Source organism: Sminthopsis crassicaudata, chromosome X, assembly GCF_048593235.1.
Source record: "Sminthopsis crassicaudata isolate SCR6 chromosome X, ASM4859323v1, whole genome shotgun sequence".
In the NCBI taxonomy this organism is placed as follows: Eukaryota; Metazoa; Chordata; class Mammalia; order Dasyuromorphia; family Dasyuridae; genus Sminthopsis; species Sminthopsis crassicaudata.
The window spans coordinates 64363842-64380134 of NC_133623.1; the positions used below are offsets into that span (position 1 = coordinate 64363842).

Below are 16293 nucleotides of genomic sequence, written 5' to 3' on the forward strand. Positions count from 1 at the left end.
TGAAAGTGTTTTTTTCTACTGTCATCACTGGCTCAAGTCCTTCACTAGCTGTGTTGTCCCCATTTGGGGGGGGTCCACAGTTCTATTTTATCTCATACCATCAGATTAGCTTTTACAAAGAAAAAATTACTCCATATGAGCATTTTCCTCAGTACCCTAAGGACATAATCCCCCTACATCACCAAGACCTCAGGGTTGGGGGTAGGAATGGGGTCAGGGATTCGGCTTGAAATTTAACTCCATTCTTTGTAGTATTGATTCAACTAAATTTACATGCAAAAGTGGTGTTGTTGCTGGCTTTTGTTGAGCTTTAATTTTGGAGAATAAGTTGTGAAGCATAAATACTAACTTAAAAGTTTCATAGAATTATCCTGTGAATCCATCAGGTTAGAAGTTATGTTTTTGTTTTGTTTCATTTTGTTTATCTTTAGTAGTTCTTTTACAGTTAGTTCTAGTTGTTCTTTTGAGATTAGATTATTTAAGATTTCTGCTTGGTCTTCAGTTAGAGTATTATATATTTTTGAAGGCATTCCTCGATTTTGTGTGTGTGTGTTCTCAGTTATATTAGCATATAATTGTATAAGTCTGATTATTCTCTTTATTCTGTTTTTGCCCCTTTGCTGTTTTATTGATTTAATTTTCTGTTCTCTTTAATCAAATTAGCTAAGGGTTTATCAATTTTATTTTTTGTTAGTTTTCAGTCATTTTAGTTGTGTTCGAAACTTCCTGATCCCATGTGGGGTGGTTTTCTTGGCAAAGATTCTGGAGTGGTTTGTGATTTCCTTATCCAGGAGAAGCTTATTTTACAGCTGAGGAAAATTAGGCAAACAGGGTTAACTAACTTGCCTAGGTTCATACAGCGAGTGAGTATCAGAGACTGGAGGTCTTCCTGATTCAAAGCTTACTGCTTTATCTACTGAGCCACTTATCTACCACTCCACTCAATTTTATGAGTATTTTCTAAGAACAAGTTTTTAAGCACAGTACAAATGCTCTAGAGAGAGCCAAATCTGAAAACCAACAAAGTAGAAACGGGGTCCAGATAACTTGCACCTTCTTTGAACAAGAATTTTTTCAAAACAAATGCTTTTGGTCCATGGTCCATGGTCCAGATGCTTTTTAGTACACTCAGCTAAGATCATGAAGGGGATGTCAAAAGGCAGCTTCTGGGACAGAAGGCAGCTTGTCTCTTGGTGGATTGCTACTTCTATTCCAAGATCTAGCTATGAGCTTTTAAACTGCAGCAACTTTGATATATGCTATTGGAGCTGGAATTTATCATTTTAATGTATGTTTTGTCTTGGATTTGTCTCATTTTCCCCTCTGATTTTTAATATATCCTCTTTGTGTTTATTTTAGGTGTGTTGGCTTTTTAATGCATATTCCATAATGCATATGCAATATTCTATTTTGTTAATAAATGTTTGTAAGGATAAGATTTTCCCTTTGAGGATTACTTTAGTTGCATCCCAGAAGCTTTGGAATGTTGTTTCATCATTATCATTTTCTTTTACATAGTTATCGTTTCTATCATTTGTTCTTTGATTCCACTTATTAATTAGGATTTCATTGTAAAGTTTCCATATGGGGCCTATGTTTTTTGCTTGTGGTCCCTGAATCACTATTTTTATGGTGTTATAATCTATAAAGGCTGTAGTAAAATTTCTGCCTTTTTACATTAGTTTGCAATATTTCTGCACCCTAGTACAGTCAGTTTTTGTAAAAGTTCCATGTAGTGCTGAGAAATATACATATATTTATGTACACACACACACACACCTGTATGCCATCCCATTATAGCAAGAAGATGCTATAAGTTTCTTAACTTTTGTTTCTTCAGCAGTTCATTCAGTTCTACACTTTCTCTTTTGTTTATCTTCCTTTTAGACTAATCCAAAACTGAAAGAGGGATATTGGAGTCTCCTGTAATTATTGTATTACTGTCTGTCTTCTTGAAGCTCAAATAATGTTTCTTTTATTCCTTTGGATCCTAAGACATTTGAAATGTACAAGTTTATTATTGACATTTATTTGTTTTCTATGGTTCCTTTTAGCATAGCATTTCCTTATTCATCCCTTTTCTATTTTTTAATGTTTGCTTTTGCTTTGTCATATAGCATATGTGCAACTTTGGCTTTTTTGGATTTGCTTGATGCATAGCAAAGTTTTTCCCATCCCCTCATTTTTATTTTGTGTATAATTGTTTTTAAATGTGTTTTTATAAGCAACAGATTGTAGGATTTTGTTTTCTTATTCAATCTGTCATTTTTTGTTTTATTGAATGGCTTAATTCATTCACATTTAAAATAATCAGAGTTACATTCGTATTTTTCTCCATCTGTCTCTAATATTTTTTTTCAAGTTATGATTTTCTCCCTGTTCTGCTATAAACATAGTCCTACGTTCCTTCAGTTACTTTGATAAAGTCCTAAATGGTGGGTGAAAGAAAGAAGTCTCCAATAGAGATCAGTTTAGTTCCATGATCCTACTCTCTGGAAATGTAATCCAGTCAGAATTTTGTTCCAATACATATGGTTAAATTTTCCCTGTAAATCTGCTTGTGGCCCATGTCTTCAACACAGTCCTCCTTTGGGTCAATCTGCCACAGCACTCTGCCTCATGGTGTCTTTCTCTTACTCTTCCCCCATGCCACATGATAAATCTAACCCTACCATGTCTTATGATTTCTTTCCTCTCTTGACACTACTTCTCCTTTTAGCTAACTAACTTTTAGTTAGTTAGCTAACTAACTCTTTTAGGATGATAAGTCCCTTTCAGGGTTTAGCCTGCCAGCCAAAGGCATGCCCCAACCTCATGGAGTGTTTCCTTTCTCCTGGTAAATGGCAAGGTGCACTAGGGAACTTGCCCTTTAAAACCCCATTCTATGCTCTCCAAACCCTATTTCATATTTACCATTCCTGGCGTCTATTGTACCTCTTATTTTGTCTATAATCTCTTCCCCTATATAAACCTACCTTTTGCCAAAGAGAATTCTTCACATGACCAAACCCCAACATTTGGCACCTGCCATCATCCAGTGTCTCCATCAACCACATTAACTTTAATCTATTTTAAAAGGAAACCTTGTTCTCATTGGCTCTCTTCTTCTCATCACTTATCCCCTCTTCTTGTTTGTTAGGGAACTTTAGGGTTTTGCTTATTTGTTACTTTTTTTCTTTCTTGATTTTATCTGACTATATAATTCTTCCCACCTTTCTTTTCTTCTTGATCAAGTAGATTCCCCTTGTCTCTCTTCTCCTTCAATTAATCTTGTTAATTAAGTTGTTTTAAAATTCTACTTTTTGTACAACCTTCTAAAAGCTTTTTATCTCACTCTCATCTATCCATCTTCTCTTTCTGTCTACTCTAGACCCTCATTTTCTTTCTTTTTTTCTGTATTACTTATGGAGTCAAAGCCTCTCTCCTCTGGGCCCACTATCTCTCCAGGGGCTTTCCTGGAGTATTCCCCTTACCCATTTTGTGTCTCTCCCAAAATAATGTCAATTTTACCAAGTGTCAGAGAGAATATTTCCCCATGATATAGTCTCTTCCTCACTAATCTCTGATTATATATCCTCCCCTACTTTTCTCTCCCCATTTGCCTCAAGATCTCTCTTCCCTCAGTCTGGGCTGCTTCACTCCCCACCCCCCTTCCTGTGCCAGTTGCCCTCAGGTGTTCTATCTCCTTCCCTCCCTAGGTAGCATGAATAGTCTTTCATAAAATATATCTCTCACTTCACAGACCATCTCTCTTCACCCACAGAAGCATTTATCAGTGGAATCCCCTTCCACCTTCCTTCCTTCCCCCTTTTCAGTCATTGCCCTTCCTCCTCACCCAGCCTCCTATAGGCTTTTCTCTTTCTGAGACCACAGGGGTCACTTTCCCCTCAGTAACCACCTTTATTTTGACCCTGGCACATCATACATTCCTTTCTGTCCCATTGCCTTTCATATGCTGCCCCATGTTTTAATGTAATCCTTCAAAACAAAACAAAACCATACATTGATTCCTCTGTAGGCAGGCTATCACCAGGTTCTGTCCATAATGCTTCTTGGCCCCCTTTTCACTTCATTTTCCACCTCCATCTCTGCCTCTTTGTGTATGTTTAGAAAGAGTCTCTTTGGTCTCTCTGCTGTCACTCTGTTCCTGCTGCTGTCCTTGACTGCTGAATACATTCACCCCTTCTATCTGCAATTTGGAGTGTTCAAGAAGCAAATACAAACAGTTCTTACTTTATGTAAGTGGACTGTTCTGCAAACCCCCATATAAAAATGTAATGTGAATTTGCCTAAATATAGAGGAAGGAGGAAGGGAAGGATAAAAGAAGGGGACCACTCACCATAGCAGGAGGGGTTCTATAACAAGGGGACACATGGGGTCAGGGGACAGAAAACAGCACAGGGGAGGGTAGTTGGGGCCAGACATGGACACAAGAGAAGTCAGGTGATGTACAGGGCCCAATACAAATACATGTTACTAGTACCCAAGGGCCAACTGACAGAAGACAGATACTGGATAGATACACAAGTGGGTGGGCAGAGCAGGGCAAATGCTCCCTTTGTTGATTCTAGAGGTTTCAATACAAATCCTCAATCCAGCAGTGGCCCAGTGATGGTCTCTCTGCATGTCCATTCTTCTGCTTTCACTTAGAGAATTTATTTTATAGTTTTTTTGTTTATTTATTGTTTTGGTGGAAAGTGGAATGGGGGTGGGAGGCCCCAAACTGAGGGACAGTAGCAGAGAGATAACATGCATGCTATAGTACAGCACAGTAAAGTTAATATAGGTGGGAAAGGGGGTTTGAATGCAGATTTCTTTCAGTTTTTCTTTCAGAAAATTCTTTCAGAACTTCTTAAAGTTTAATTTGCCTAAAATGAATTTACAAATTTACATAAAGAAAGAGCTATCTGTAACATCTTTCTTTTATGTTTTCTTTCTACAAATATTTGGAATATATTTTTATGTTTCAATGTTTGTTATTTTTCATGTATGATTAAGCTCAGATTTGCAAGATAGGTCACCTCGTGCTGTATCCTAAGCTCCATTGCTCTTTAGAACACATTATTCCATTCCCTCCTACGTTTTCTAATGGGTACAGAACAATCTTCAATTATATGAATTTTTTTCCTTTGTATTTGATCTTTCTCCATCAGGTTTGCAGAATTAATGTTTCTGAATTGAATTCTTAAATTTAACCATTATATAACCTAGAGTCTGCAGTGTCATTGTTGTTGTGGTTTTTTTTGGAAGTTATCTGTAAATTTTTCCCATTGGTATTCTAATATCTATTTTGAGAAGTTCTCTTTTATTGTTTCCTTCATTGTGGTGTTAAGGTTTTTTGTCCTGTAGTATTCTTCTGGGAGATCTCTTATTTTTTACTTTGTCTCTATGCATCCTGTCTTCAAGATCCATCTATTTTGCTCTCTCTGTATGTTTTCTTTTAGGGTTATTTCTTTTTTGTTTCTTTTCTTCCAGACTATTCTTTTTTTTTTGTGTATTTGTATTCCCAATCCATCCTTTTCTCTTTGGCAAGATTTGCTCTGACAGATTCCAGTTTTTCTATTCTGCCTATTATTTTTACTGTGCAGGCTGTAAATTCTTCCCTCATAATTCTCATTTCTCTTTTAAACCACTTAAGAACAACATGTTACTGTTCCGTATTCTTCAATTCCACAGGATCCTCTGTTTTATCAAGTGTTGGATCATTTTCCTTTGTTTTACAGTATTTAATTATAGATGCCTAAACTCATTTACTAGACCCAGAGGCCATATTTCTTTCTGTTGTTCATGTTTTCCTTGTTCATTTATTTGCCTATGTTCAAGTTCTGAATTTTCTTCTTCCTAAGATCTTTACTATCTTCAGTCCTTCCCCTTGCCCCCTGACATTTTCTCCCCTATTGTTTTATTCTCTGACTCCTTCTCCTCTGATTGTGGATTCCTTGGGGGATGGATCTCAAAGTATCAGCCTCCTCTTACACCAAGTGATTCACTGATCACCAGCCTAGATGTCTATCCTAAAGTGAATTTTGGTTGGTCAGAACTGGCCCCAGCTAGATCTGTTTTCTTTCCCTCAGACTTAGTAGAGTGAGACACAGTCCCCCATTCCCACCCTCTTATACATAGTATTTTTTCCTGTACTCCTGTCCAGCTCTCTCTGTTTCTTAGTCTTTTGGCCTGGAACTGGCACTGGGAGCTTTGCAGTGCTGGTGCTGTGGGGTTACATCCCCTAGTAGGTTTTTACTCATGAAGAGTTGTGGCTTTGCTGACTCTCATAAGCAGAGCCAATTTTATAACCTTTTGTCAGAGTCTCCATGGCACCAGAAAAAGGAGGGGAGGATCAGGGATGTGGGACTGGGTTTTGACATGTGTTTTGTCCTTGGACCTGCTAGTACAACCCCTTTGCTGGTAGCATGAAAGATGGGGAAAGGGTGCTTAGGGTAAGAGAGCTTCAAATATTTTTTAACTTTCTTTCTTGGTATATATTAGACCATGAAGAAAGTTGAAGTGTTTTCTCTTTGGAGCATAAGGTCATAGGGATCAGAAAAAATGTCTAATTCTCTATCTTGTTGCTAAGGGAAGTAGCAGAGAGATAACATGCATGCTATAGTATAGAACAGTAAAAGTTATACAGTACAGTAAAGTACTATACAGCAGAAATCAATAGCTTATATTTTCTTCTATTTCTTCACATTTTTAATTTTGTCATTAAAAATATCTTTTCCTTAATTTTTTTCTTTTAAAATATTAATGTAATTCTTGTGAAAAATCCATTTCTATTTGCATCTGCTTGTAGCTATTATCAAATTATTCTTTACTTTTGGGGGAATCACTAGAATTACAATAATTTTTGACACAAGTCTACATTTTCTTTAGTATACACATCTACTCAGCTTTAGTTCCTCAAATGGGACTTTGTACCAAGGTCAGCCTCTTCTTTTGGGGACTTGGTTGGCCCTGCTTGCTTTGCTCTGGGTTCTTTGGGTTCTTGTTCAGCTTCTAGTGATAAGGCCCCCATTAGATCTTTAAGATTGAGAGCGTTAGGTCTTTAAAGCCTTCTCTGGAATTTAATGATAGAGTGTTATGGACCTTACAACCCCTTGGCCTGTTGCTGCTCCTTGTACTTCTGAAGTTCTACTCTGGTTCTTTTTGACCACCCTGGGGCTTTCTCAGGTGAAACCGTGTGTTCTTATTGCCTCCAGATACAGATCTTTAGTTATACCTATATCACTGGCTCATCTGTGGTTGTCTTCAGAGTTACCCTGTAATGGCACTGGCTTTGCTGCTAGTCCCCTTTCTTATTGCCCTTGGGCTTCTGGCTGACTTTATCTGTAGTTCTGCTGTGGAAGAAGTCTCTCTTAATTTATTATTATATTTCTTGATCATTATTTGGCCTGGTACCAAATTTGGAGTAGGTAGTTACATAGGAGATAGATAGTCTGCCTCCCACTCAGGCAGCCACTAGGGCCAAATCTTCCAGTGATATTTGAAATACCATGGAAAATAAGAGATCTATCACAGGATTGAAGAAGGACAGATGCTTTAATTTTCAAAAAATGGAATAAATTGAATATGAATTAAATGTGCTTTTGACTCCTGGCAAAATTCTCATTTAAAAAATCATTTTTCCAAATTCATGTAAAGATAATTTTCAACATTCATTTTTGCAAAATTTTGTGTTCTAAATTTTTTTGCCTCCCTACCTTACTTTAGCTGTCCCCAAGACAGCAATCTGATATAGGTTAAATATGTGCAATCCTTTTAAATATATTTCAATATTTGCCATGTTGTACAAGAAAAATCAGACCAAAAGGGAAAAAAAACACAAACAAAACAAGTAAAAAGGTGAAAATACTATGCTTCAATCCACATTCAGTCTCCATAGTTCTCTCTCTGGTTATGATTGAAATTTCCCATTCCAAGTCTTTTGGAATTGCCTATAATCCTTTGCATAAATACCTTTTCATCCAGCAGCCTCCATACTGGGTCTTTATCCCAAAAAGATCATAAAAGAGAGAAAAGGACCCACATGTGGAAAAATATTTGTAGTAGCCCTTTTTGTTGTGTCAAGAAACTGGAAATTGAGTGCCAATTGGGGAATAGCTGAATAAGTTATAGTATATGAATGTATGTAATGAAATATTATTGTTCTATAAGAAATGATGGGCAGGCTGATTTCAGAAAAGCCTGGAAAAACTTACATGAACTGATGCTGAGTGAAATGAGCAGAACCAAGAGGATATTGTGTACAATAACAAGATTATGTGATGATCAACATGGCTCTTCTCAACAGTGTGCTGATTCAAGGCAGTCCTGACAAATTCTGGATAGAAAATTCCCTCCATATCCAGAGAGAGAACTATGGAGAATGAATGTGGCTTGAAGAATAGTATTTTCACCTTTTTGTGTGTTTGTTTGTTTCTTTCTTTCTTGTGGTTTTTCCTTTTGGTCCAATTTTTTTCTTATACAACATGACAAATAAGAAAATAGGTTTTAAAGAATTGCACATATTTAACCTATATTAGATACTTGCTGTCTTAGAAAAGGGGGAGATAAAGGAGGAAAGGGGAAAAATCTGGAACACAAAGTCTTACAAAAATGAATTTTGGACTTCCAGCCAAGAAGGTGGAGAGGATACACATATCTATCTAAGCTCTTTCTGTCCCTCAGAATACTTTTTAAAATGATATGGCCTTGGAATTACTGCTTGACTGAAAAAAATCCACAAATACATTACCAACAGAAGATACCCTTGAAATTTGCCAGAAAAGGTCATTCTGTTTTTGCTTGTGGGCAGGGATGGTTAGAGCAGGCACAGACTACAGGCAGGCAGCAGGAGCACAGAAGGCAACTCACACTTAGCAGACCAGAGTGGGGTGGGGTGTGATCTCAGCCAGCAGAAAATCTACAGGGAGAACTTTACCACAGTGTGGCTACTTTGCCCTGGCAGCAAGCCAGTAGATCAGCAGAGAAGCTATAAACACAGGGGGTAAAGACTGTGACCCCAAAACACTAGAGTCTCTTGGGACCTGGCCACACCCACCCAACACCCAGAGTGACTCAGCAGGCTTTCAGAATCTCAGAGTACAGACGCAGCACAGTCACTGCTGTCTTGCTGCTACCTCACTGCTACCTCCTGCAGTCTGTAGAGGAAGCTTGGTAAAAGCTCGGCAATATCATATGGCCCAAAAAAAGCAGACCACATTTGCTTTTGTTGTTTGTTTTCTTTGATTCTTCTTTGACAAAATGAGCAAAAAATTAAAGTGCTCTAACTATAGATAGCTTCTTTATGGATAGAGAGCAAATTTCAAATGCTGAGGAGACTAAAAAAGAGTGTCTCCAGATGAATCCCCAAAGGGGGATATGATCTATCCCTAACACATAAGACTCTCATAAAAGACATTAAAAAGGCTCTCACAAGAGAGCTAGAAGAAAAATGGGGAAAGGAAAGGGAAGCTTAGCAAGAGGGTCTAGATAAGTCATCCCACTCATTAAAAAATAGAGTGGATAAAGAAATCAAATCCATGAAAAACAGAATTAGTGAATTGGAAAAAGAAAAAAGCTCTCTAAAAAATAAAATTGGCAAAATGGAAAAAAATTCCATAGAACAAAACAACTCACTTAAAAACCCAATTGGACAATTACAAAAAGAAATAAAAAAGTAAATGAAGAAAATAATTCATTAAAAATCAGAAATGAACAAGTGGAAATGAATGATTTGAGGAGACATCAAGAATCAGTCAAGCAAAACCAAAAAAAAAAAAAAAATGGAAAAAAATGTCAAATATCTACTTGGGAAAACAACACACCTGGAAAATAGATATAGGAGAGATAATCTGAGAATTATTGGACTTCCTGAAAATATGATGAAAAAAGAGCCAAACACTATTTTCCAGAAAATTATCAAAATGTTATAGATGTTATAGAAACAGAGGGTAAAATAGACATTGAAAGAATTCATTATTCACCTACTTAAAGAGACCCCAAAATCAAAACTCCAAGAAATATTGTGGCTAAATTCCAGAACTATCAGGCCAAGGTAAAAATACTACAAACAGCTAGAAAAAAACAATTCAAATATAGAGGAGCCACAATAAGGATTACTCAGGATCTAGCAGTGTCCACATTAAAGGATCAAAGGCCCTGAAATCTGATATTCTGAAAGGCTAAGGAACTTGGTATGCAGCCAAGAATAGCTTATCTAGCCAAAATGAGCTTTTTTTCAGAAAAGAAGATGGACTTTCAATTAAATAAGTGAATTTCATCTATTTCTGATGAAAAAACCGGAACCAAACAAAACGTTTGATCTCCAAATATAGGACTCAAGGAAACATAAAAAGATAAAAAGAAATCTTGGGAACTATATTTCTGCTATAAATATACATAAAGAACACATGTATAATTTGGTTTTAAAGTTATAATATAAAAAAGAAACTAGAGGTGGAAAGGAAATTGTACCAGAAAAAGTGTAAAGTGGGGGTACTGCATCTCATGAAGAGGCAAAGGAAACCTATTATATCTGAAGGAAAGAAGGGAGGGGGATGAACATAATGTGTATCTTACTCTCATCATTGGCTTAAAGAGAAAAATATTAGACATATTAGATTTACAGAGAAACTTCTCCCACCTCATTGAAAAGTGGGAGGGGAAAAGTAAAAAAGGAATACAGAAATTGTGAGGAAAGGGGGTGAGAAAAGAGGAGGAACTCTAAGGTAGAGGGAGGAATCCTAAAAAGGGAGGGCTGTGAGAGGCAAGTGGTGCTCACAAGCTTAATAATGGGGGGGGTAAGGGGAAGGAAAGGAAAAAAAGCATAAGCAGGGGTTAACAAGATAGCAAGTAATACAGAATTAGTAATTTTAGCCATAAATGTGAATGGAGTAAACTCCCCCATAAAGCAGAAGCAGATAGCAGAATGGATTAAATGCCAGACTTCTACAATATGTTTTTTACAGGAAACACACTTGAAGCAGGGTGTTACATACAGCGTAAAGGTAAAAGGCTGGAGCAGAATTTAGTATGCTTCAAGTGAAGTTTAAAAAGCAGGGATAGCCATCCTGATCTCAGATTTAGCAAAAGCAAAACTTTATCTAATTAAAAGAGATAAGGAAGGGTACTATATCTTGCTAAAGGGCAGCATAGATAATGAAGCAATATCAAGATTAAACATATATGCACCAACTGCTGTAGCATCTAAATTTTTTAAAGAGAAATTAAGAGAGCTGCAAGAAGAAATAGACAGCAAAACTATAATAGTCGGAGAGCTCAACCTTGCACTCCCAAAATTATATAAATCAAACTACAAAACAAGAAAGAAGTTAAAGAGGTAAATAGAATACTAGAACAGTTATGTATGGTAGATCTTTGGAGAAAACTAAATGAAGACAGAAAGGAGTATACTTTCTTCTCAGCAGTTCATGGAACCTATACAAAAATTGACCATATATTAGGACATAAAAACCTCAAATTAAAATGCAGAAAGGCAGAAATAGTAACTGCATACTTTTCAGATCATGATGCAATGAAAATTACATTCAATAAAAAGCCAGGGGAAATTAGACCAAAAAAAATTGGAAACTAAATAATCTCATCCTAAAGAATGATTGGGTGAAACAGCAAATCATAGACATGATTAAAAACTTCACCAAGAAAATGACAATAATGAGATGTCATGCCAAAATGTGCGGATTGTAGCCAAAGTGGTAATAAGGGGAAATTTTATATCTCTGGAGGCATACTTGCATAAAATAGAGAAACAGAAGGTCAGTGAATTGGGCTTACAACTACAAAAGCTAGGAAAGGAACAAATTAAAAACCCCAGTCAAATACTAAACTTGAACGTCTAAAAATAAAATTGAAAGTAAATTAATAAATAAAACTAAGAGTTGGTTTTATGAAAAAACCAACAAAATAGATAAACTCTTAATAAATCTGATTTTAAAAAGGAAAGAGCAAAATCAAATTGTTAGTCTTAAAAATGAAAAGGGAGAACTTGTCACTAATGAAGAGGAAATTAGAGCAATAATTAGGAGTTACTTTGCACAACTTTGTGCCAAATAAATTTGATAACTTAAATGAAATGGAAGAATACTTTCAAAAATATAGCTTGTCCAGATTAACAGAGGAAGAAGTAAATTGGTTAAACAGTCCCATTTTAGAAAAAGAAATAGAACAAGCTATTAATCAACTCCCTAAGAAAAAATCCATAGGACCAGATGGATTTACATGTGAATTCTGCCAAACATTTAAAGAACAATTAACTCAAATGCTATATAAACTATTTGAAAAAGTAGGGATTGAAGGAGTCCTACCAAATTCCTTTTATGACACAGACAGGATACTGATACCTAAACCAGATAGGTTGAAAACAGAGAAAGAAAATTATAGACCAATCTCCCTAATGAATATTGATGAAAAAATCTTAAATCAAATATTAGCAACAAGACTATAAAAAATCATCCCCAGGATAATACACCATGACCAAGTAGGATTTATACCAGTAATGCAGGACTAGTTCAATATTAGGAAAACTATTAGCATAATCAACTATATCAATAACCAAATAAACAAAAACCATATGATCATCTCAATAGATGCAGAAAAAGCATTTGACAAAATCCAACATCCATTCCTACTTAAAACACTTGAGAGTATAGGAATAAATGGACTATTCCTTAAAATAATCAGGAGCATATATATAAAACTGTCAGTAAACATCATATGTGATGGCAATAAACTGGAACCTTTCCCAGTAAGATCAGGAGTGAAAAAAGGTTGCCCACTATCACCATTACTATCCAATATTGTATAAGAAATGCTAGCATCGGCAATAAGAGTGGAGAAAGAGATTAAAGGAATTAGAGTAGGTAATAAGGAAACCAAATGATCACTCTTTGCAGGTGATATGATGGTATACTTAGAGAACCCCAGAGATTCTACTAAAAAGGCATTAGAAATAATCCACAACTTTAGCAAAGATGCAGGATACAAAATAAATCCACATAAATCCTCAGCATTTTTATACATCACCAGCAAAATCCAACACCAAGAGATACAAAGAGAAATTCCATTCAAAATAACTGTCAATAGCATAAAATATTTGGAAATCTATCTACCAAAGGAAAGTCAGGAATTATATGATCAAAATACAAAACACTTTCCACAAAAATAAAGTCAGATTTAAATAATTGGAAAAATATTAAGTCCTCTTGGACAGGCTGAGTGAATATAATAAAGATGGCAATACTCCCTAAACTAATCTATTTATTTAGTGCTATACCAATGAGACTCCCAAGAAATTATTTTAATGACCTAGGAAAAATAACAACAGAATTCATATGGAAGAACAAAAGGTCAAGAAGTTCAAGGGAACCAATAAAAAAAAATAAATGAAGGTGGTCTAGCTGTACCTCATCTAAAACTATATTATAAAGCAGCAGTCACCAAAATTATTTGGTATTGACTAAGAAATAGACTAGTTGATCAGTGGAATAGGTTAGGTTCACAGGACAAAATAGTCAATAACTATAGCAGTCTAGTGTTTGACAAACCCAAAGATCCCAACTTTTGGGATAAGAATTCACTATTTGACAAAAACTGCTGGGAAAACTGGAAATTAGTATGGCAGATATTAGGCATGGATCCACACTTCACATTGTACATGAAGATAAGATCAAAATGAGTTCATGATTTAGGCATAAAGAATGAGATTATAAATAAATTAGAGGAACATAGGATAGTTTACCTCTCAGACTTGTGGAGGAGAAAGGAATTTATGACCAAAGAAGAACTAGAGATCATTATGGATCACAAAATAGAAAATTTTGATTACATCAAATTAAAAAGCTTTTGTACAAACGAAACTAATGCAGACCAGCTTAGAAGGGAAGCAATAAGCTGGGAAAACATTTTTACAGTTAAAGGTTCTGATAAAGGCCTCATTTCCAAAATATACAGAGAATTGACTCTATAAGAAATCAAGCCATTCTCCAATTGATAAATAGTCAAAGGATATGAACAGACAATTTTCAGATGATGAAATTAAAACTATTTCCACTCATATGAAAGGGTGTTCCAAATCACTGTTGATCAGAGAAATGTAAATTCAGACAACTCTTAAATACCACTACACACACCTGTCAGATTGGCTATGATGACAGGGAAAGATAGTGATGAATGTTAGAGGGGATGTGGGAAAACTGGGACACTGATACATTGTTGCTAGAACTGGGAACGGATCCAGCCATTCTAGAGAACAATTTGAAACTATGCTCAAAAAGTTATCAAGCTGTGCATACCCTTTGATCCAGCAGTGCTACTACTGGACTTATATCCCAAAGAAATACTAAAGAAGGGAAAGGGACCTGTATGTGCCAAAATGTTTGTGGCAGCCCTTTTTGTAGGGGCTAGAAGCTGGAAAATGAATGGATGCCCATCCATTGGAGAATGGTTGGGTAAATTATGGTATATGAAGGTTATGGAATATTATTGTTCTGTAAGAAATGACCAGCAAGATGAATACACAGAGGCTTGGAGAGACTTACATGAACTGTCACTGAGTGAAATGAGCAGAATCAGGAGATCATTATGCACTTTAACAACAATACTGTATGAGGATGTAATCTGATGGAAATGGATATCTTCGACAGAAAGAAGATCTAATTCAGTTCCAATTGATCAATGATGGACAGAATCAGCTACAGCCAGAGAAAGAACACTGAGAAATGAGTGTGGATTACTTGCATTTTTGTTTTTCTTCCCAGGTTGTTTTTAGCCTTCTGAATCTGATGTTTCTTGTACAACAAGATAACTGTATGGATGTGTACAGATATATTGTATTTAAGATATATTTTAACATATTTAACATCTATGAGATTGCCTGCTATCTAGGGGAAGGGGTGGAGGGTGGAAATGGAATAGTTGGAACAGAAATCAGTGCAAGGGACAATGTTGTAAAAATTACCCATGCATATGTTATGTCAATAAAAAGCTATAATTAAAAAAATGAATTGTGAAAACTATCTTTACATGTATTTGGAAAATAAAATACTATTGAACATTCTTTAAAAAAAACTTTTAAAAAAAGTGCTTTTTGAATTGGGCTATAAACAATGTGTCAGAATGTAATAGGTAAAGAGGGAGAGAGGACAGTGTAAATAAAGACCAAAGTAAGAAAAGCCCAGAACTTAATTGGATACAAATCAGTGAGTAGAACAATTTATTGGAGCAGAGACTACAGAGGAATGAGTAGGAGAAAAGACCAGAATGGAAGGTTTTGGACCAGGTAGTTTGTAACAGTGTGTTACAGTGTGGGTTGTGACTCAAACAGAAAGAGATGATAACATGATATGCCTAGATTTGTGACTGTGACTAGAGGAATGAGAGGAGTCAACAAACAAAAACCCACTGAAAGGAAGTGAGAGGGCTAAAGGTCCTCTAAAAAAGACCACCAAAACTCAAGCTCAAGCCCAGCCAGTCGCCCTCTGACCTCTCTTTGTCTCTGCTCAGGAGTTGGAGGAGGCTTACCAGAATGCAGCTAGTGACCTCCTGGTGGCACTGTGGATGCATTCAACCTCGTATGTCATGCCCAAGCTGGTCAGCATGTTCTGGACTGGAGAATTCCCTCATCGGAGTGTCCTCTATGCCATGGGAAAGATCATGTCCAACGGTATGTGACACCAGCAGGGAAAAAGGTGGAGAGGAAGGGGTAAATCATGAGAAATAGAGTGATGTGAACAGGGTATCTAGACTGGAATTCCAACTCTGCTTCCTTATAGGCGTGTGACACAGGGCAAGATTATTACACATCTCTGGACCCCACTTTCTCCATATGTAAAATAAGGAGCTTGGACTTGATCTCTAAGGTCTTTTCCTGCTCTGAGCTTTAAGACCTATTAAATGACCCTAGAGAACCTTTGGCAATTTGTCCTTCCAGTCAGAGAAATGAATGGGAGGTGAAATATATAGAAATGTTGGAAGCCAGTCTGTATTCCCAAACCAGTTTATTTCCCTGAAAGTCTCAGCCCATCAGAAGCTCCATTGAGCAATGTGGCATCATGGGAATTTGTGTGGCAATTTGGTTTAGAGGTTCATAGAATCCTAGAGTGTTAGAGCTAGAAGGAATTTTAAGAGGTCGCCTAGTCCAGTTTTGCAAGAGGGGGAAATTAAGCCCCAGAGAAGAGAAGTACTTTATAAGATCATAGCATGTAGAACTTAGAATAGAACTTAAAACACAAAATATCAGAGCTGGAAGTGACCTTAAAAGCTAGTGAGCTCAACCCCATTATTTCAGAGATAAA

General features: G+C 36.3%; 1 protein-coding gene across 1 annotated transcript in view; it reads left to right on the forward strand.

Annotated features, from left to right (window-relative positions):
• The window catches only part of LOC141548663 (maestro heat-like repeat family member 5), a 120718-nt gene that overhangs the window by 24336 nt on the left and 80089 nt on the right, over window positions 1–16293 (forward strand). The window contains exon 5 of the mRNA XM_074277686.1: window positions 15503–15662. Coding sequence (XP_074133787.1) covers window positions 15503–15662 — 160 coding nt within the window. The remainder of the gene's footprint in view (window positions 1–15502; window positions 15663–16293) is intronic.